The sequence below is a fragment of the Chironomus tepperi genome, unplaced genomic scaffold (genome assembly GCF_022539635.2).
Source record: "Chironomus tepperi strain 1889 unplaced genomic scaffold, CSIRO-AGI_Ctep_v1 contig_284, whole genome shotgun sequence".
Taxonomy (NCBI): Eukaryota; Metazoa; Arthropoda; class Insecta; order Diptera; family Chironomidae; genus Chironomus; species Chironomus tepperi.
In genome coordinates, this window is record NW_027226406.1 from 1 (window position 1) to 24,308 (window position 24,308).

At 34.4% G+C, this 24,308-nt stretch overlaps 1 protein-coding gene across 5 annotated transcripts in view; it reads right to left on the reverse strand.

Annotated features, from left to right (window-relative positions):
• Positions 1–108: 108 nt before the first annotated feature.
• Positions 109–24,308, reverse strand: part of CAP (Cbl-associated protein) — a 103,059-nt gene continuing 78,859 nt past the window's right edge. For 3 of the 5 annotated variants that reach the window (XM_070642266.1, XM_070642265.1, XM_070642264.1), the window contains exons 4-11: positions 7,203–7,526; positions 6,882–6,992; positions 6,588–6,790; positions 5,304–5,376; positions 5,139–5,174; positions 2,504–2,639; positions 2,326–2,443; positions 109–596 (exon numbers count right to left, since the gene is read on the reverse strand). In XM_070642266.1, the coding sequence (XP_070498367.1) occupies positions 510–596; positions 2,326–2,443; positions 2,504–2,639; positions 5,139–5,174; positions 5,304–5,376; positions 6,588–6,790; positions 6,882–6,992; positions 7,203–7,526 (1,088 nt within the window). In that variant the 3' untranslated portion in view covers positions 109–509. The remainder of the gene's footprint in view (positions 597–2,325; positions 2,444–2,503; positions 2,640–5,138; positions 5,175–5,303; positions 5,377–6,587; positions 6,791–6,881; positions 6,993–7,202; positions 7,527–24,308) is intronic. The other 2 variants (XM_070642262.1, XM_070642263.1) reach the window with 1 other exon arrangement.

Sequence of the window (24,308 nt, forward strand, 5' to 3'; positions counted from 1 at the left end):
GGATTGGGAAATAAAATTTGATTTTTTTATGTACTGAACATTAATTGACTTACAAATTTCTCAACTTCTTTCGCTAACTTAATACCACATAATGATTTCGTGGAATGCTCATCAAGCCACTGAATGCGTGATTGTTACGTGTTACAATATGAGCAGACATCAAGTGCGAAGTGTAAATGAAGAATGTCGGTTTGCGGAGATTATTTCATACAATTTTATAGATAGATGGATGCGGTTCACATAGTTCATAGTTTGTTGATGGTTAGTAGATTATCGAAAAGGGGTTTTGTACCAAAAAAATTGGTTTTAAAGATAAAAAAGTAATAAGCATAATGTTAGTATTTTATGTATATCAAGTCATAGTGAAAGTGCTCTTGGGGTGCGGTTTTTGGCTACTTTTTGTGCTGTTCTGTGCAACTAAAGTCACTAAAAAAATTGCGAGTAATTGAGTTTTGTGTGGAATTAAAGGAATTATTAACAAATGCAGTTATGGAACTAAAAGCTGGTTTTTATGTTAGAAAATGATAATAAAGGGGAAATAATAATAAGAAATAACGTTTTACCCCATCGAAAATTTCCATTATATCATCCCACCACTAAAATAAATATTGATAATAGTGATAAATTATGTTGATTAGTATCTTTATCTCATGTGAATTTTAATATTATTTAATTTAACTAATTTTTTTTAGGAATCAGAGTTGCTAAGTTGGAGTTTGCAGTTTTGGGTCATTTTAGGACTATTTTAAGCTATCCAGATTTTGACTACATCTGGTGGAGCATATGAATCTCAACTGATCTGAACGATCAGCAAAATAAGTAAGCAATTTGATAGACTATTCATGATCTAACTAATATCCACAAATATGATCTATAAGAATTTCTGAATTTTAGAATGGATGAGTTTCTGTTTGACTAGTTGTATGTACGTGTTCTTATATTCTAGTTCTAAGAATGACTTGACCTTTAACTAGTGAAGTAAAACACTAGTAAGTAACTATCTTGAGCATCTTGATTGACTAGGTTGGTATACTAGAAACTCTTTATAGTTCAACGAAGCCTCTAGATGGTCACTTCTAACATGCCATCAGAGTATAAAGCTCTTCAAAGACATAGTTGGCACTAGAATGTTTCTTATTTAGAGCTAACTTGTCATACACTAGCATACAGTGCATAGAATACATAACTATGATTAAAATAAAGAAAAAATATGTAAGTTGAACTACACTACTCAAGAAGCTCATTTCAGGGGTAAGCTGCTAGACATACTATAAAGTTTGCCCTAATTACTATTGTCACACTCTGAGGATATGCACTAAGAGTGGTGAAAGTCTCCAAACAACTCAAATGAATAAAGCCCTGCCTCGATTTTATTGGAGCTTCGTAATAGATTTCACCAGTCATATGGATTTCATATGATGGCTACTTCCATTAGTAAATCTAAAAATCACAGAGCCATAAAGGCATCGATTCAGACCTTTTCTCATTGGTGTCCCAAGCTGTCACACTGGGACACAGATCTGTCCTTGACAGAGCAATAATTGATTATTTTACATTTATGTCACTCGAGTACAGTGTGTATATTAAACAATTAATCCCTGAAGCTTTTATAAGGGGCCGTTCACTTATTACGTTCGCTTTTTAGGGGGGAGGGGGGGTCTAGGATTTTGTAACAGCCTCAACCAAAAAATTTTTTTTGTAACGACATTTTGTAACGAGGGGGGGAGGGGGGGTCTAGAAATTCGTTTTTTTGCGTAACGTAATAAGTGAACGGCCCCTAAGCACATTCTTCAAAAGTACACAGATATCCTCTCCACATACTACAAACTTTTAAGTAAAACTACTTATCCACTCCCTTAACATCTCTGATTCTAGTGAATTTTGATTTTTGTGTATATTTATTAAACATATAAAAAACTAGAGAAAAAGTAGAATTTTTATGGAAATGACAGAAATAAAAAAGTTTAATGATTTATGACTTATTATCAAAAAAAAAAAAAAATTAAAATTCGATATAGAGTTTTTAGGAATATTAAGCAGTTGATTGATTGATCGATTAAATTTTCAAACTTGATATATATATTTTGCATGAAAAATTATATTTACAATAGTGTGTATGAGAATCAGTGAAATGTGAAATTTTGAAAGAATCTGGATATTCATCACCAATCAATTTATATTCCAAAATGTATATCATGACTCTACAGACTAGCAAAAACAATCGATATATTATGAAATGTAATATAAAGAAGAACTTTTGTAACTGAATTGAATGCAATCGGAAGTAAGAAGATTTGAGACAACAAAATAATTAAAGTCATTCACCTGTTTAGCCTCTTTGTCTGAAACTGATGACTTTCCTGGCGTATAATTTTCAATTCGACCTGGTTGTAATTTATATTGTCCAATGTTTGGCTTGACAGGCTGCTCCATGGAACCATATCTAGAATAAATAAATGCATTTATGACTATTCATGCAGGTAGACAATTGAATTGCACTCACCTATCTTCACTTTGGTTACCTATTGATATTGTTCTTTGCCTGTCGGAACTTGCACCGCTACTATATTTAATTATATAGTCTGAATCGTAATTTACATCCGGCTCGGAAGCATATCCATTGGATTTATATGGAATTCCTGTGTCGCAAAAACAAATTAATTAAAGTTTGATTTATTTTGATGAATCTTAAAAAGCTCTTTTAATTAATAAATTTACATATTTAGACAATTTGTATTTAAAAATTCAATATTTATAGACTATTAGCACTTTTTTTTCTATTATTGAAAGGCACCGAACAACTAAATTTACATTCATTGACCGTGTAGAATTTGTACAATTATTGACAGGTGGGTGGGATTGCTTAGTCATAACACAGACAATTGTTTTTTGAAGGATATTGTTGCTATTTGGGGGGAATCTATTGTTATTTTGTGGTTGGTTTAGTCACAGTTGATTTAGTCATAGAGCAGTGGTGGGTAACTTGTGTGCAACGGCACCGTGAATGTCACGAATCGAAATTGCAGTGTGCAAGATGTGTCGTGTCAAAAACAAGGTTGTCCCACCACTGGGGTAGAGTGATCAAAAGTGCGTCTCTTAAAGTAACTATGAACTAGTTCTGGAGTTTGGATCGATTAACCAAGTTGTTGCTATTTTAGGTTAGAACTTTTGTAGTTAATGCCCAGTAAATATCTAGTTCTAATGAATATTTACCCAATGGAAAATGTACTGTCGTTAGCATTGAATGGTACCTTCTCAGATTGACAGAACTCTAATTAAATACTTGGAGGTTGACCTTTAGTAAGAATCAAACCTACGTCTTTTCGTATAAATAGTCTGCTAACCTAACTAATTGATTACAGATACCTTAATTGTCATGAGCATTATACGAATGCTTGCATATCTGCAACACCTTTCGTAATATTAGAAAAGTCGGACTCAGGCAGGAATTGTACCCCACGTTCTTACAAAAGAGGTGGTTGCAGATATTCAACCTGTTGTCTAACCTTTCAATCACAGAGCTCTTGCTCTCCGTATGGATAGATTCATCTACATTTTACTCATTCCCCTAGATTCCATTCTACTAATACATCATAACAGGTTAATCTACAACTTGGTCAATATCCCACAATCCAGAAGGTATCTTGCGATAGGCCATGGATCACACTTGATCTTAACGACCGCGAAGTAAGTAAGTAAGTAAGAAGGTATCATAGGTTTATCATTTCGAAAATATCCATAGTAACACAAAAATCCCATCCAACAATTCAAACAGTCAGGAAAAATTCAATTAATTTTATGTCAATGGCTTTTAAAAATCTCCCCGAGTCATTCAATCACATGACCACATAAAAAAATCCAATAACTTTCAAATGCTTTTGAGAGAGATCATTAAAATTATTTATGACATAAAATACAAAACACTTTGTATTAAAAATGTTTTAAGATACATTATAACTGAGTAGTAATAAACATTCTACATTCATTGAAACGAAAAAGAGTTTGCTACTATAAAGTTTATAGTGTCGAAGGGATGTAGTTAGGGAGTGCCATGGAGTGTTGCCCCAAGGGCTTAATTTTGGAGGGATTTTGGGATTATTTTATGAAAAACTCACGCAAATTGAAGATTTTTCCTTACGTAATAGAGGTTTATTGACCCTTCTAACCCACATCTATCACCCTTAACCCCTCTAACCAATCCCTATAGGGATCACATATATTTAGTGAGTATTTTGTGATTTTTCATGAAAAACTCTAACAAATTGAAGAATTTCTTTCCAAAAGAGTAGGAAAGGGGTTGGTCGACCCCTCTAACTCTCATTTTATTATACATCGAATACCTCCTAACCCCTCTAACCCCCCATATAAGTAAATCACAAATATTTAGAGTGTTTTTGGAATTTTTTTCATGAAAAAACCAAGCAAATTGAAGAATTTTTTTTCAAATGAGGAGGAAAAGGGTTTGGTTGACCCTTCTAACCCTCATTTTGTTATTTGTCTAACTCGCCTAACCCCTATAACCTCCCACTCATATGGATCGCAAACTGAAAGATTTTATTCCATAGGATGGGGGAAAGGGGGTGGGTTGAGCCCCTCTAATCTTCTAATTAACAATTTCAATCCGTATCCCGGGATCCCGAAGTCCCGGTGGTTTTTCCGGTCCTGTAATTCCGGGATTGAGATTTTGTCCCGGGATTGAAATGATTACTCTAAATGGATATAATATAATGGGGGATTTTAAGATTTTTTCATGAAAAAAACAAATAAATTGAAGAAAAGTCAACTCCAAGGAGAATGGAGAAGAAGGCTGGGTATCGAGAGGAGGCAGGTTGACCTCTAAGCAATCTCCACCCTGCAATACGTCCCTGAAGTGCCTGAACAAATTTTTCAAAATTTTAACTACCATTTTATGATTAATAATTGCATTATAAAGTGAGTGAATACATTTTTTTTCATCATTATTTCTACTTCACTGCCCCCAAAAAAAAGAAGTTGTATAATAAAAATGTGCAAATAAATAATGCGAAAAATGCATTCATCACACGATTAATTAAGACTTGCGATTTTAAAATTTTTAATGAGATATATCAAGCGAGAATGTGTGAATTTGGTGTATTATAAAAGATTTTTGCATGTACCTCGTCTTGTTTTATATTTGACAGTCACATAATTATCTACAATAAAAAAAGAAGAAGGAATTGACAGATAAAAAAACAAAGAAGATCAAAACAGTGGATTATTAATCAAATTTTGTGTGTGATTTGTTAATCAACAACTATATGAGATTTATTTTGTCCATTTACCGTCATCTTTGGCTTTGTGAATTGTGTTGTACATCTTCTTATACCATTGGTCACGGCTCATGTCTGTTACTTCCTGCACAATAGTTAATTAAATATTGATTGATTAATTGATCATTTAGACAAATCGTATTTATAGTCAAAATTTATGAGGTGGTGGTTGTGAGGACAGAGTTGGTGAATTTGAGGCTTTTTGAGCTTAAATATGAATATCGAGAAAATGTCAAATAGAGTCGCATCTAGTTAAACTCAAGTTAATGCTCTACTGTGCATACTATTATACAGGAGAGAGCTCATTCCATCCAGTAAATTTATTTCACCGGGGATACCTTAAGAATCTATCTTGAAGATAGCACACCAGTTATGACCTGACAAGCCGCACACTAGCTTTAATCTGGCAGATCATTAGCTAGGTACTATCTGACAGGTCACGCAGAAGGTACTATCTGGAAGTATACACACGAAGTATAACCCAGTAGTTCACACACTTGGTATGACTTGAAGGTCTCACAATATGAATTCTTGGAAGGCCAAAAACTAGGCTTAACTTGGCAGGTCAGACACTAGGAATGATTTGATAGATCACACACTAACCCTAACAGGCAATGAGTATGCTTTCATATTACAGAAAGACCACTAGTGTACCTAAAAGCGGTGTCTTGGTCTTTTAGAGTACGAAACACATTAGGTAGTGAGTAATCTATCAAGTCACGCACTAGATATAATCTGGCAAGTTACACACTTAATATGACCTGGTATGCCATACACTACGTATTGTAGGTCAAGTCACACAATTGACATGACTGTTTAAGTTAGTGTTATTCAATCCGCAATTTAGAGGGTGATGTGAAGCAAAAGTGATGTACTTAAAACGATCATCTACACAATATCAGAGATTTAAGTGTGTAGCTGTGCACGGCATAGTAAACCAAATATCCATTTCAAATTTTGACCATACATTTCGCTACACACTGGATGATATTGGCGATGACGCACTACATAGAGTGTTGCTGAGCATAGTTTGAGAAACACTAGCTTAAATCAAGTACATGACGAAGTCTGGGAGTTTATGTTTCATAGTACAGAGTGTACCAAGTAACAAGTCTCTTGTCTAGACCTATGCTTTCTCAGAATCCCGGTCCAGAAAAATTTTCGGGGTCGGGATATCCCTGGAAATTGCAATCCCGATCTCGATAGCGAGAAAGCATATCTGGACCCACAAAACATCAAAAATCTCAATTTCCCAACTCTGTCTATCTACATAAATATATCATTGACTAATTTTACCGATCGAAGCGACAGCGGCATTCCTTCTGACGTCGTCGGACCAACGCCATCAATTTTCTTTGGTGAATTCTGTTGCTGTGTTGTCATCTTCTTTGTTGTGGTCGTAACAGTTGAGATTGTTGATTCGTTAGTATTATTTCTCTTATTATTATTATTGATGTCACTGTCTTTGACTTCACTATCTCTTTGCTTAATAGAATAGACTGTAAAAAAAGAGAAATAATTTGTAAACAATCACATCATCATCAGCATCATCGTTTGCTGTTGCCATTATCATATGTTATGTCTTCTTACCTAATTCATTTGATTTACTAGATTTTAAAGGCGTCGTTTTGAATGATATCAATTTATCTTTCGGTGATGTGTTTTGTGTGCCTTTGTCAAATTTCTCATTAAATTGATCAGCTATATAAAGCATGCATGTAATGGAAGTAAAACGCACAGCGTTGAAGAAAAACAAGAACATAAAATGTGTGAAAAAGATTAATTGAGATAGATGCCTTTTCATTCATTTGTGGGTGGAAGTAAAATTGTGAAAAAAAATCTCAAATGAATGAATTCAAGGCACAGATGGGATGAATGCGATAAATGTCAAATTTTGCTTCGTTTTATTACCTTTTGGCTTCCTAAAAATGACGTGATTTTGTTGTTGAATGCGCGGTGTTGATGAGATTGTGTTAAGACTACTGCTCTTTATGATGGATCCTTGGTATGGCTTATCTTTATAGTCGGGATCTGTCCAGGGCGGTGGCGATGGACAGTCTTTGGTTGATAGCTTTTTACGCTGTAGTGTTGGAGATTCAAATGGTACAGGACGAAATTTTCGATCAGCTATTGGTGATGGTGGTGCTGATTTTGGTGACCATACAGGTGGTGGCGGTGGTGAGTCTAATTTCTTCTGTATTAACTCCTGTGAGTGATTTTGTTCGGACCAAACACCTGGAAAAATTGGAAATCATACAGTTAGTCTAATTTGTAGGAATGATGAATTTTGAATAATTTAGTTCAGTGGTGAGCAACCTTTTATTTTTTGCGGCACATCATGGTTTTAAGACATGACCGAAATTGCACATGGCATACAGCACACTAGTGTGCCGTGGTACACATGTTACGGCCCAGCGTAAACGAATAGAAAAACTGACCGTTTATTTTGTACGGTTTTGCAAGAATTTGTAAGGTTTTTAGCACCAAAAATTTGAATAAAAATTTAACGGTAAAAACACGTAATTTTTATTGCTAATATCAATTGATATTTACTGAATTAACCATGTATATAGTATAAAATACTGCAAATTATCAACTAATTAACAGTAAAATTTAAAATTTATTTTTTAAATTCAAGAAAAAGTTATATTTTTGTAATAATTTTTAACGGTTTTCTAAATTTCAAACATAAGTGCTAAAACGAATTCTTGAATGCTAAAACGAATTCTCGATCCGTTTACGCTGGGTTACGGCACACGGTATACGCCACACTAGTGTGCCTTGGCACGCAGGTTACCGCACATGACACACGACATACTAGTGTGCCGCGGAACACAGGTTACACGGTATACGCCACACTAGTGTGCCTTGGCACGCAGGTTACCGCACATGACACACGACATACTAGTGTGCCGCGGAACACAGGTTACACGGTGTACGGCACACTAGTGTCGCGGCACACAGGTTATCGCACATGATATACGCCTCACTAGTGGACCGCGGCACGCAAATTAGTGTACACAGTATAAGACACACTATTGCACCGCGGCACATAGGTTACCCATCACTGAATTTTAGTTAATTATCAATACAGCAGACGATAGACATGTATGGTAAGTAGATAAAACAATATTGGATACAAAAAAAAAAATCATACATGGATATATTCATGTAATTATTATTTGATGAGGAATAGAGAGAGAGGCAGACATGAAAACAAAAGCATAGATTTCATAATATGTTCATTATAGAGATATCAAATAACATTAGTTGTTATGCCTTATTTTAATATTAGTCCAATCATTATCAAAAAATATAGAGTATGGGACCTGAGGATAATTAGAATCTGCCCAAATCAGTTACAAAATACATGTTATTGTTAGATCGAATGGCTGTCTGTTTAAAAAAAAATTAGAAAATGGGTTTAAATGTTAATGTTAATGACATGACATGACCAGATGTCAATGGTAAAATGTATACGGCAAATAATTTAAACTCTCACATTTAGTGGGGAATGTTCGTAAGTTAGGTAACATGATGAAAATTGTGATTTTGGATCCGCTAGACAAATTTTGATGACCGAGATCGAGACTAATTCGGATATCCTATAAATATGGAGCCTTTATCCATTCCCTCCAACCATAACGCAATTACAAGACTACCCGGGAAGTCAGGAATCCTTAGCCTTCCCTCAACCTTAACGACTTCCCAATCATGGACCATGCACTGCCCGGGAGTCCCATTTATCAGGAACCCTTACATGCTTCCTCCATTATAATGCTTTGTAGTCAATTTAAAATTGTAAAACATCCTCTTAAGCGTTACCAAAGGATTCCAGTCAGAGTTACAAAACAGCACCTGTCACAGGCAGAAAACCGTACAATTTATAAATAATTTGTATGGTTTTGGAAAGAATAACCATAAACATTATTAAGAAATTGTACGGTTTTTGCCAGTCACAGGTGCTTGGTTTGCAATTCTGGTCCCATGCATCGGAAACCCTAACTACCCACTATCCTACCCAAGTAGGCACTGTTATGCTTTATACTCTGTATTATGATTATAAACCAGTTCCAAACCCCTCCCCCCTACAGCGTCACCCAGAAAACCCAGTTTACATAACCGTTACATAATTCCTTAACAATCCCCCAAACCAGAACAGAGGCACAGACATCAAAAAAAGTCAAAATATCAGCACACACAAAAAAAACTTGCAAAAACGTTTTAACAACAACAATAAATAATGTAAAAATTAGATAGAAAGATTTAAATCTGAAACTATTCGGATGTGGATATCAGGTGACGGATGAAATAGAGAGAGAGAGAGTCGGCGAATCTAATTTAAAAATCATCCATCATTGTGATGATACAGAAATAGATATGACACAAAAAAAAAGAACTAAAAATAATATCGAAATCGTTTATTTTCCTTTCCTTTTTTTTATAATTAGTAAAATGATGGCACTGATGTTGATTTTTAGTCTCACTCGTTTTTTTTTTGCTTGTTTTAGTTCAGATTTATCATCGTTTGAATAATTTATTTGATGTGTCTCGCTTGTAATTAAGGGATACTTTCTGTATTTGAGAAGTGGGAGGACTTTTTTCATAAATTAGGATGGGGCATTTTTGATGTTTAGTTGATGATTTTTGAATGTAATTAGAATTTATGATGAGCATAGAGAAGAACAGTAGAGGATGGATGTTTAATTTCAGATTGGGTATTCATGAATCAAATAATGACAAATTGGATTTTTGGGTATCTAGAATAGAATTGGACAAATCACTGATCTCGAGCTTACACTTCCACATAAAGAGGGCTGCACCTTTCCGATGCAACCTCTAACTAGATTGCTACATAGTTCTTACACCCGCATTGTCAGACTCATCTACAAATGGCTTGATACTTCAGATTCAACTTTATTTAAGTGCAGGAAGTGGAATGAACCCGACTAACACTGTGAATTCTGGTTTTTGGACTGTGATTTCCAATTGATTGCCATATGGAGCTTTGTGTCGATTTGGGTATAATATTCGAAATTGACCTGGCGGCACTGTTCGCTGCACTGTGCCATGCGGGATAGTGTCCTTAGCTATGTGACATTCAATATGAAGTGATGGGAACAGCTACTCAAGAATCTATTTTCTTAATGGATGTGGTAAAAGACCAAAATATTCAAATTGTGTTCAATATCAACAAAATTCCTCAATAATTTGTTTATAATCTGCAGCCACAGATTCATTAAAATTAATCGATATCGCCCACAAAATTCAATCTACCTCGCTTTTTTTCACACCAAATCCAATCTCCCCCAAAGAAATAATGACAAGAAATTTCCCAGTCATCTGACTTTAATCTAATGTTGCCAAAATAAACAAAAGCCTTAAGCATTTCCTCCAGCATGTAAACAATCCACAAAAGAAGCCTCGTTCCATAGAAACCATAAAATGTCAGTAACAATGGCGGACTTAAAAGAGCTCTTCTTATCGGAAATAATCTTAACGATAAACGGCAGAGAGAAACTTTTTGCTTTCCAAAGGAACAATGAGAAGCCATAAATCACTTTTTAATTTTCGACTTAAACTTTATGGCATCATGTGAGGTCAATGTGTAGAAACCCGAGCGATAACAAGTAAGCTTGAGTGGACAAAAAAATGTTTTAAGTTATAACTTAGTTGATGGCAAGTTTATGTCCAGTTGATGACTAATTCTAACGTATTTTTGTCAACTTGGGAAGGAACCGCATTAATTGCCGTAGAAATGACTCACATTGGCCGTCAACGTGCCGGCAGTGCAGATTCACGTATTTCTGTTAATACAGCGATGTTCTTCTAGTGACAGTGACGGGGATTCAGGATGGTCAAACTCAAATTCATGAGCCGTTCCTAATCCAACATTGCCCAGAGACCCAATTATGACTTGATCTTGTACATGAAGCAGTCTAAAGTATCTAAACTTCCGAAAAAGAACAAATTAGGTTATGACTGGGATTTGAACTCACGACTTTCAGTTTACCATATCAAATTTGAACCAAGCACCGTTCCTACTTGACCAGCAAGGCACCTAACTGCTACTGACAATGTCGCTGCCTACCATACACATTGTGCCACTCGGGAAAATAATTTGCGGCTTTCAATTTGTAATTAACAGCTTCTAAAATTGCACTATTGTGGCAAATATCCGGAAATGAAAATTAATTTTCATTTTATTAAGAAAATAAATTTTCAAGTTACATAGAAAATTATTTTCCCTTTTTTTCATCCAGCACGTTTCTGTTGTTGCTGCATAGCAAGATTGCAAGTGAGTATAAAAAGGTAATTTTCAACTTTATATACATTGTGAATGAGATTTATTGCTCACAGTTAAAAGCTATTTCAACGATACATAAAACTTATGGAATTGCATTTCATGTGACCTCCTTTTTTTGTTTTTTTTTTGCACAGTTCATAATTTACAGTTCATAAATTTATTTATGGATTTTATGCATTACATTTACACAATCATTGCATTTAAATTGAATATTGATATGGTAGATCATCATGTTCTATAAAGACACATCATTCATAAAGACCAGACACCATTGCGAAAAGTAAACCTTTTAAGAGAGGAAAACTTAGACATCAAAGACACAATATCGAAGTGATATTGAACGCATTTATTATTATCTTTATATGAAATCATAAAAAATATTGAATATGGGATGCTTAATAAGCATAGGGGGATTGATGATTGGATGGAAAATTTGTAGAGAAAATTTATTTTGCACTATCAAAATTCTGGATTGAGTCATGTCTGGACTATTTAGATCAGTGTGTCTTATACTATGCAACATAGCATACCACTATGTCGCGACAAACTAGACACCAATTTCTCCGGGTTTGCTATGGTAAAAGACGTCAAAAACACATTGTAAGGGTGCATTTAGTGTGGTAAAATGAAGACTATACCGTATCAGTATTGGATAAATCATCCCTTTGTGTGTCAGGAAAAGCCAGCTTTCCCAAAAAGGACAACAACCACTAAGACATGAAATTTAGTCACGATTTTCTCTAAAGATTCAGCAAAGATACTGCTTGAAAGTATGAGAACAACTGCTTAGGACTAAAATAGACCTTGCTATACTAAAATGTATGGATTATTTAGTAAGTGTATTGTATTTCATAGTCTTGATATTAGCGATGACTTCTAATGTAACGAAGGACAGTTTAAAGATTGAGGATTCACTGAAAGCTTGACTCAGAACTTGATCTACAGCTAAAATGAGATTTTAACTCATTTTACGACGTTATTGTCATCAGACTGCTAATGGATAGGTTTCTGGTGCATGTGCTCAAAGTCGACCCACGACACACGACACACGACACACGACACAGAATAGTATTTTACCCATAAGATGACATGACATTGTCGTGGAGTCGAATTCGTGTGCGTTTCGGAAAAAGTACTAATTGATCAGCACACGCTGAGGTGTGGTTAACATGGTGGTCAAGTGGACATTATACATAAAATCAAGTTATAGCTGCTCTGGCGACTTTGTTATTATACTTATTAAATGGCTAAAGGCACTTTTAATTAGAATGACCTGATGATTACTAAGTTAGAGTCACAAGTGCATACGTTATTCCAGAAATAAATCAGTGTAGCTATTGAACCACGTTACTTCACAAAATCAATAAAATGCTCTCATTCAAGCTCCTCCAAACTAACATTCCCCCTATCCACTCATAAGTATATCTCTATCTCTTATTGCTCTCTACCATTTTCATTGTGATATGTCTGCTTTGAAGAACATTTGCGTAAAAATAAAAATCATGTACTTATGTGAGAATCAAGAGATTGATATTTTCCAGACATGATTTTTCTCTCTCCTTAAGATGAGAAAAATATAAACATAAAAAGATATTTTCCTCATACATAACATGCTACATACTTCCTCTTAACCTCTTCATTTCCATATAGCTTAAAGAATTCGTTATCAGTTAAGGAATGGGAAATAAAAGGCAGAAACAACAGCTACAATTCAAAATTGATTTTCTTGTTTTGTGAATGAAAAGCAAAGAAGAAGCTTGACAAGATGTAGAAAATCCGACAAAAATTCATGCGAGTTTGGCGATAGGAATGTTGTTTATATTTTGGGTTTTCCAACACACGAAGAAGTCAGGAACGCACGAAAAAAAAACTATTTGAATTTACGTCATGATTAGAAATAAAGTTCAAAGGCGATAAAGTATTACTTCCACTTATATGGATTTATGTTTGCCTCTATTTTCATATTTCTGCCACAAGCTTATTGCTGTAGTTTTTCTATTTTTATAAAAGTATGGATTGTTCTCTATGTGCTTAACCTTTTGTTTCTATTAATTGAATTAAATATTATGGAAAGCTTTCAATTCCAATTGAATTTCCTTTTCAATGTCTTGATAATGTTATTAAATCTTTAAAATAATATTTTGTATTTCTGACGAGTACTTTGTGAGTCATTAGGTTGTGCGGTGAAGGTGTGAATGTTTTGATTAAATAGCATTGAGTAGGATTGAGTAGTTGAGGTGGATTGTGAGGCTATAATGAGTCAAATCAGGATTTAAGGAGTCTGTCCAGGCACTAAGGAGTCTGTCAAGGCACTAAGGAGTCTGCCAAGTCTGCAAGGATTGCGTTAAAACTATAAGGAGCCAGTCATGACTCTGAGGACTCCATGAATACTCTAAGGAGCCTATGAAGGCTCTGTTGAGTTTTAAAGGCTCTGTAGAGTCTGTAAAGGCTCTGTGGAGTCTGTCAAGGCTCTGTAGAGTCTGTCAAGGCTCTGTAGAGTCTGTCAAGGCTCTGTAGAGTCTGTAAAGGCTCTGTAGAGTCTGTCAAGGCTCTGTAGAGTCTGTCAAGGCTCTGTAGAGTCTGTCAAGGCTCTGTAGAGTCTGTCAAGGCTCTGTAGAGTCTGTCAAGGCTCTGTAGAGTCTGTCAAGGCTCTGTAGAGTCTGTCAAGGCTCTGTAGAGTCTGTAAAGGCTCTGTAGAGTCTGTCAAGGCTCTTTAGAGTCTGTAAAGGCTCTGTAGAGTCTGTAAAGGCTCTGTAGAGTCTGTAAAGGCTCTGTAAAGTCTGTCATGGCTCTGTAGAGTCTGTAAAGGCTCTGTAAAGTCTGTCATGGCTCTGTAGAGTCTGTAAAGGCTCTGTAGAGTCTGTAAAGGCTCTGTAGAGTCTGTAAAGGCTCTGTAGAGTCTGTAAAGGCTCTGTAAAGTCTGTCATGGCTCTGTAGAGTCTGTAAAGGCTCTGTAGAGTCTGTCATGGCTCGATAGAGTCTCTCAAGGTCCCGAAGGTTCTCTAAAATAGTGGAACTTACTCAGTAGCCAACAGTACATCTGTCAATTGCCACACAACCCAAACTTAATAAAACAATTTTTCATTTCAAATGACACACGCGTGATTTATAGAATATTTTCTCAAGTTGGAATCTCTAAAATTCTATTTAAGTCATCAAGGTGAAGAATGCGTTCCGAAAACAATCAACAGACACAAAAAATTTCCCACTTGTTTCCTTCAAACAAGAAGTAGAAAAAAAAATAACAATTTACTTAAAATATTTTCATTCACTCATAAACGTTTAATTTCCTCGCATTTTGAACTGCATTGCGGCGCTTCTATTTATAGCCAGAACAGAAAAAAATAGAAGAAAAAAATCTTGTTTCACTTTCTTAATATCTCATCATCAAAAAATGTTGTGGGTCATGTGTATTATTTAATACACAATTCATCTATCTTTCTTTGAGATTATATATATTCAGCATGCTGATGACGATCAGTAAAATGAGATAATTTTTTTCTTTACTTTTTCTGACTTTGAAATTTTTTTTCACAATTCTTTTTGCCTTTTTGTTCACTTTTGGGGGCATGAGAATGTATATTTTTGTAATAAACATGTGTTTTTGCTAATGCCACGCACGTTTAGACAGTGGTAAAAATAATTTTTTACATTTTAATGAGGAATAACGAATCTTTTTTGACGGCTATTGGTAAACACAGAAGCTCATTTTCATGACAATATTGAAGAATTTTGCTTTTTTTTGTAGGTCATATATAAATGATGTGTATCGGATAGTGGGTTTGGATGGTCTAAATCGCTCTAAATCACTCCAAATTATGCAATTTGTAATGGTTTTGACTTGAAACAGATGTTAAAACCCTCGAATTACTAGGGCAACAAATTTAATAATTCACCATTTAAAATGGCCGGAAACATCCGTAAAATTACTGTTATAGTACCTTGACATCTTGACAGCAACACGGAAACGTAAAACTGCCCTAACAATTACAATGTGCTGCTTTGGATCACAACCCATTGACGATTTCCCGGTCCTACATAACTTAATGGACAAAGGACGAGAATGAGACTTAGATTGAAATTGGCAATCGGTATATTTTGCAAATTTACATTTCGGGACGGGAACGAAAAACCAGGTCATGAAATTCCTGCAAATTTTTATCTTGTTAATGGTACAGTGAAGGTCTAGCTGCGGTAAAATTCGGGTTCTACTTAGGTTTGGCGTAAAAAGGCATTTTCCCATAAAATTCGGGAAATGGACTCGAAGTTCTGATGATCTCAGGTTAGATTAGAATATGGAGTATCGAGCAATATGTAGTCGCATCTGTCAATGCAATAGTAAGGTCTCTATGGCTTTTATGGCTGAGCAAAATACCAGAAATTTAGAATCTTCTTTTATATGAGGACGTGAGTTCGATTTTCACAGAAAGCTCATCCCTCACTCATTGAATAGAGTGAAGGTAGATATGCTAAGGATTTGCACAATGATCAGTACTCAAAGGTACATCTACTTCTAGTGGACACCATGACAAAATGTCTAGTTGTTAACTAGTTCTATGGTTGACTTAATAATCTTTTCTCAGGAGCGTTCCATAAAATTTGTCATTAGTCGACCTTAGGTCCTGTTATTAAACAAGACATTCTGGTAATTCAACTCGAGTACATAATCGTGAAACTATCAAAATAGACCCTCAATAATCCCAAATCCCTAATCTTTCCTCAGACATCATTCACTAACAACCCCCTCCAAATCTTTGTTATATTCAATGCCATTTATATGTGAGATCACACATGTTCGTTTGTCTATAAATCGTGAGAAATATCACACATAACTTGATGGTAATATTGGTAGTGAAATATTCGATAAGGATAAGGTGTATGGGATGAAAATTCATGGAATATTTTTGTGAGGAAATAAAAAGAATAAAATAAATATTTTGCATAACCAAATTCCATAAAATATCGAATACATTTTGCTGCTTTACATTGCGTTTTTCGGGTTGTGGATGTGAAATATGAAGAATGTGATAAATTGTGATAGGTTATTAACATGACGTTGAAATATGGTGAAAGAATGGTTTGGATGTATGAAATTTTTGGGATATTTTATTGCCATAGAGCTGTTCTAACCACAAATATTGTTTGTTTTTTTAAAGGGGATATGGGTGAAAGGACTCAACCGCACAGATTTGAAAATTAAAGCAGATGATGTTTTGCAATGAAACTTTCCCGAACAGCAGAATGTGTATGCTAAGACACCAAGGCGTGACTGTTATAGCGGATCACCACGCTGTGCCTCTCAAGTTTGTATAGTTTATGGAGATATATTCAAAAAATACTGTTTTAAGTGCAATTTTACACCTTAATGACTGGAGTAGTGGTGGGAAATTTGTAGACCGTGACACACTAGTGGTTCAAGGCTTACCATCAAGTTGTGCCGCTAAAAATGAAAGGTTGCTCACCACTATGTTAGATTATATCTCTAAGTATTGCTGAGGTACACTCCTGTATTTAGGACTGCTGAAGAAGTCATGAAAGAAAGCTGTTGATAACTATAGTATTGCATTTGGTATTAGAAATCGAAATGAGATAGTCAGTGATATATTCAGATTCAGAAAACATTTGAGAGAGGCCATTGATTGCAATTTACTTGAACGGTCAATGAAGTAAATTAATAATTTTATGATCAGGGTGGAAAGGACTCATTATGGACATTATGAAGACATATCCACTGGACTAGATAGAGTTCGGACTTCTAATGTATCTCTATAATATGCCTTAATTCAGCTTAGGTTTACCACAGAAACCGACTCTAGAATCGACTATGTAGGGCTTGTATACTGTTAATTTGCTTCCTAACCTCCCAAGTAGACCCTGATTCTTACAATTTAATTGAATATTTAATTAAAAATCCAAAATATCCCTAAAATTCCCCTTTAAAAATTCAACAATTTAAAATCCTACCATTTTCTAATTTAATTCTGTTCCATTTTGTTGATATCAAACAAAAATAAGATTTATAATAATCTCGTTCCGGAAACGGCTTTTGATCATCAAAAAGCAAAGCAAAAAAACAGTCAAAGAATAACAGAAAATAATCCTCAAGGTTGCAAATAAATAACAAAAATATTTTCCTTTTATCTGTCGCATTTAACCTTACTTCTTCCATCACATTGTATATAAGTTATGAAATAATCTCTTCTCTATTTTTTTGGAGTTACCCCCCATGTGATACTATATATTTTCCTCAAAATATATATATCTTTAGACTTATTATATTTTCATCTCAACATATCAAAATATTTTACTGCCGCAGTCGTTTTTATCATCTTAGCTGTGAGATATTTTTTTTTGAGTAGTAAAAATTATGATTTGAGAGTGATTTGATGATGAGGATGGAGAAGCATGAGAGATTGTGTGACATTTCTTTGTCAAAATAGAATCTTGTTAGCAGGGAAGTAGACAGGAGTCGGGAGGGGAAAAGTGTTTTTGGGGCACGGGATTCTATCAAAGATTCGATGTCCATACAGATCCATACAGATAAAGAGGACGATAATACGTTAGAACTAGTCATCAACTAGATGAAACGTGTTTTTGCCCACTCGGGGATCGATTGAAATCCAAGACCTCACTCAGATGCTGCCTGAAACTGACCCTACCGCTTGCCGTTCTTACATCATGTCTAGCCCATCGAGCCCTGTTCTCTTTAATTCGTTTTGCGATGTCAGCCTTCTCTGTCCTGCTACACAGCTAAGTATAACCATTGCTGTACAGCTAACAGATCTTTGCATTGCTTCTACTTTTGGATTTGTAAAGGTCTTCTTCCTTCTTACCCGATTGGGACCAAAATATACATGTTACCAAAATGGACGCTATGTCTAACTGGCAAATTTCTTGGTAATTGCCCAAAAAATTGCAGTCTGGATGAAATTTAGGCTAGCATAGCACCTGGAGCATAGCACATGGACTTGTTCAATCGCTTTATTAACGCCCTACGATTCACAGTGGATCAATAGGAACCAATCATCATCATCATCATCATCATCATCATCATCATAGCACCTGACTGCCATCAAAAACTTGTGCTGATTGAGTTAGATCCGAAAATGGTTATTAACACAATACTACAATAGAAAATACTAGTAAATGTCGGAAGACCTCAAAACTGCACCCAGCACACGAAGCGAACTTCGGAACTAAAACGGGGAAATGGAACAAGAGCTTCGGAAATTAGACATGAAAATCAGGATTGAACCCAGGGTTTTTGGGACGGAGGTCTAACACTGTACCATTCAGGTCACTGATTCCATTACACCCCCTCTTCCTTTCCTTCCTTTTAAATTTGTCTGCCTCCACCCCTGCCTTCTTATATCATCAGACGTTGTCGTTATAGCAATTACAAATTTATAACTCAAATATTTATTTTTATTTTCTTGTTCTTCTGAGAGAATTGCTTGATATAAGCATGAATGAAAAGAAATATACTTTGAGCTTCATAAAATGTTTATGCACACCATGTATATATACATTGTGACACTTTACAAAGGAGCAAAAAGGTAAAGCACTAGGGTGGAAAAATAAATTTTTAAAATTTATCATAAATGTATGAAATGTAAGAGACATGAATGGTTGAGTTGGGATTGCATATGTTATGGAATGGCGCATTTTTTTATGGATTTTTTTTTGAGGTTAGGAACTTTTTGAATTGTTTGTTTGAGTGCTGAATTTGAGCTTTGAGGCACAATTTCTAGCAGTACAAAAATGGCACTAGACAAGGTGTCAGGATTCAGCTTAAATCAGTTTAAATGCTTTGACTTGAATCAATGAAAATACTATAATAACGCAACCGAACAGCACAAGTTGGCTATCGATCCAAATCCGGCACCAGGGTGACATGACTTTGGTATGGTGTCGATTAGGGTCACTGAATTCGACACCAAGTCAGTGGCACGCCGGCTTAACCTTGTAGCAACTTTAAATGCGTTTTTAATGAATTTGTAAGGAAAATATGATGGAAATTGGCCTAAACTGCAAGACAATGGCGAGATTTCGAAGAGTTTTCTGTAATTTTTGGCAATATCTGCCCTGTTTTTCTCAAAAATTCCTTCAAAATGCGTTCCAAATTGCTGTACGTGAAGACCAGCATGCCTCTGACTTGGTGCCGAATTCGATTTAAATCTGATTATGTAATGCCGACCTGAAGTCGAGTTATGGATCGATTAACCGACTTGTTCTATTTTAATCCCTTTGAGAGCTATTCCATCAAACTTTATGACTGAAAATTCGTCAGATCTAACCTCAAACAAATCAAAAAAATCCCCGACAAATCCATAACATTAACAGACTTTAAACATCAACTAATCACAATAAACATCGAACTTAGTTCTTTAAGAAAATCCACGTAAATAAAAGAAAAGTCAAGTATTGGAGCCATAAAGACGTAAGACGGGAATATAAATTATTCAGAGATGAGTCAGATACCTCAACAGTTATAAATCATTTGTGGCATTTTTGATTCTAAATTCCACAGAGAAATTAAGACCTTGATAAACTCCTTTATTTATTATTTTTTTTTGTGTATTTCGAGACTAAACTGAAATAACAGTCAATAAATCGTGTTGGATGTGCTGAGAAATGGCGCTTGTTGGAGTTTTTTGAGATGTGGAAATTGCTGTTCCTTAGCAAGGGACTGAGTTTATTAATTAAAATCCCACGAATTCCCATTCTTAAGTATGGAGATTGATGGATCGAGGCTTTAGATGCATTTACAGCACTTCCAACCCTAATATCAATTCCATGGACACAAAGATAAATCACAGACTCACAATCAATCCTTTTTATCAAGCTACATACCAAGAAAGCACACAAAAAACGGATGTAAAGGAAGGAAAAATGTAAATTCAAAGTAAACGAAGCAATGTAAAAGTTAAGTCTGCTGAGTTAACAGTGAAGGTGATGTTTTGAAATATTTATGAGCATATATCATATTCTATGAATTTAAAAGAACCTCTTTTTTGGAATATTATAGTGAAAATAATGGATAGACTGTTTACAAGCACGATATTCGTAATATTTCATTATTTATGGGATGGAATGAGTCGGGCTGTGTGGCAAGGAAGTGATTTTAGTGGTGAAAATTTTAAAATTTTGAGGAAAAGCTTCCAGATTGACTCAAGGTTTTCATGAAAGACATAAAGCGACACCATGACATCCAGGTGGCAATTATGATGGCAGTTGATATGAAAATTGCATCTTGGACGTCATGTGGCAGCCACTTAGAAGACTTGTAGCAGAAACTTGGATGTCATATCACAACCAATTGGATGCCACATAACAGTCACTTGGATGTCACATGACAGTCACTTGGATGCCACACGACAGCTACTTGAATGTCACATGGCAGTCACTTGAATGCAACATTAACCCGTTCTTTACTAGCGTAACTTATATGTAACGCTAATATTTTCTCTGAATTCTCTTTAAATATTGATTTAATTGGCTATTTTATCAAATGTTATCATTCATTAATGACTAAACTTGCATATTTACTAACTTACAATTTGCAATTATGTAAATTAGTGAAGTTAATTAAGTTTAAGTTTTGAGTCGTAAAATGAGTGATTTTTGAACTCAAAATTTTCGAGTTTCAGACCATATTTTGAACATAAAATCAAAAGATAATTAAAGTTAATCATTAAATGTTATCAAATTTAATAAGTTAACTTTTAAAAACCTTTATTAAATATATTAACTATTGTTTGATATAAAATGTAACATATATGTTACGCCAGGATTTTGACGACAATTTGCCTGTTACATATATGTTACGCTAGTATTTTGAAGACTCTTTAGTGAAAAGTTTTGAAAATAATTAATTAATAATTTAAAGTGGTTCAGCTGTGATTTAAGCTGTAGTTTTTTTATGGATAGCTATTTATTATTAAATAGAAGTTTTAAAAATATAATCAAGATGTATTATCAGTTTTTTGTGGAATTTTTAATGAAAGAAATTTTTTGGTGTAAAAATATGAGGAGAAAATTTGGAAGCTGATTTAAGCCATTTTAAAAGATTTGTTGACTTCTCATAATGTTTCATGTGATGAACTAAAGTAAAAAATACTTGTTAATTAAGGTTTGAAAGCACGTCAATGCGTAGTTCAAGAATTATGACGTGCAATGTGACAGTGAATTTTTTTCAGGATTTTATATTTCTATGCTTAATGAAACGTTAAAGTCTAACTAATACAGCAGTAAATGGCATAAACATAACAGTATATATGCATTTTTCACTTTGAATGCTAGGGAAGGGACAAAATTGGTGAATTAAAATTTTCTATGGAGGAGAAAAAAGTGTCGGTCAAATACTAGCGTAACATATATGTTACACTAAATTTTTGTTAATTATACGAAATTGGTACACTTAATCGCTCCAATTTCTTCATAAACCTTACTTATTTACTATAATTTATCAATTAAATATACTCCAAAGTCCTAAAAAAACTCCGTAATTAACGGGTTAAAGCCACCAGAATGCAACATTATAGCCACCTGAATGCAACATTACAGCCACTTGGATGCAACATGACAGTTACTTGACTGCCATGAACAATTTGTTTAAATCTTCAAAAATTTAACTAAACCCACGACAACTTTCCATCCTAGCTTCCCAACTTATCCAATCTAGCAACATCTAGCTTAATCAAACAACAAAGTTACTCCAAACAACCCAGCTTCTATTAAATTGCTTCTTTCACAAAATATAATTAAACTTTTTAAACATGATAAGCATAATTTCATAAACACAATTCATTTTTGTCTTAGATCCATCACATTGTATGATGTTAGTTACTTTATATATCATTAATTTATGTCATGCGATTTAATTAGCACAAAATAACTTTTTCTGCTTGTTTTTCCGAAAATATTTTTCTTGCAATTTTCTTATAATATGTAATTATTCATGCTCATATGTAAGTTTTGGGGGGCGTTTTGGCTTGTGATGTCTGGATTTTAAGGGATACTCAAGGTAGACTTGAATATTATGGAATCGACTCGAGTTTTTCGTCTAAATCGGTTAATCGACCAAAAGTTAGGCTTTAGGCCGGCATGACTCTGACTTGGTACCGGATTCGAGTAAAATCTGACACCATCCCAGAGTCAAGTCGGTCAGGTACCGGAATTTGGATCGATTAACTGACTTGTGCTGTTCTAGGATGTTTTTAAGGTTTAAGTAGTCCAGTATTACCAACATTAGAGTATTTGACTAGAGCATGTCTTAGAGTGTCCTCAAGAAGCGACCCGTACACCCCTAATACCGAGAGAAATCGATGTCTTGTTACCGAAAAGGTAGAATACCCTGCTAATTCACCTTCATAACAGACATCATTCCTAATCTACTCCCCAACCATAACTAATACAACATAACGACTCCCTTTAACTTCTCAAGTTACATTGAAGCCATTCACGGGCTGATGATTCAGAGTTTAACATCACAGACGGTACGTGAAGATGAATAGATAACTAAAGACGCACACACGCAGTGTGGATGATCGAAAAATCACGAAAATAAATGAGTACTAAGTAAATAAAGAGAAATTAAAATAGCCGCAAATGAAGTAAGAAAAATGTATGTTAATTTAGTATTCTGTACAGATAAAAAACCTAATTAGCCACAAAAAGCAGCAGTTAACAACATAGAGCCGAGATTTTGAGCTTGTAGCAAATCAATTAATTAAATTTATTTATTTTCTCGCTCGTTTCTCATCTTATTTCCGCTCGTACGAATTGTTTGTATGAGGAGTGCTTATATGCAATTTAAATTGTAATTCGTCAAGCTATCTACTTTTGATACTTTATGTGAAGGACTGTTTGTAATGTAAATTGGGTGTAAAAGTCAATTTGGTTACTGACATAAAGAAATGCATTTTAACGGTTTTGTAGAATTTGAAATATAAAATTTTGTAGAATTTGAATTTTAACGATTTTGTAAAATTTGAATTTTATCGGTTTTGTAGAATTTGAATTTTGACTTCTTAGTAGAAATTGAATTTTAACTGTATTGTAAAATTTGAATTTTAACAGTTTTGTAGAGTTTGGTTTTGTGTTATTTGAGTTTAACGGCTTTGTAAAATTTGAATTTTATCGGTTTTGTAAGATTGGATTTTTAATGGTTTTGTAAAATTCAAATTTTAACAGTTTTTGTTGATTTTGAATTTTAATGGATTTATAAAATTGAATTCATGAAAATTTTTGCACAGAAAATTAACTAATTAAGCCGGCAGCGCACTGCACCTGAAATAACCCACTTAATAAATTAATTCTCACATTCATCTTTATTTATTTATTCTGCATCACACAAAGTACCAAAAGTGTAGAGTAAGTAGACGATCAAAAGGAAAGAAACCGTAACAAATTTGATTAATTTTTTCAGCATCAATTCAATGATGAACTACATTTTCATGTTAATAGTATATAGGGATGATGAATCAGCATATGGTAGGTAGATTTATAGCAAATTAATGTCTCGACTATTTTTTTTTTATTTTTCTTCAAAATAAATCCACCCATGAAAAAAAAAGAAAAGCAAAAGAAGCATGAAAGAAGTCAAGATGTGTAATTAGTAAGGCGTCTTTGTCATATGATGTGGACAATATTTTTCATGATCTAGTCAATCTCTGAGAGATATACTTCATTACATGAAGATATTATTA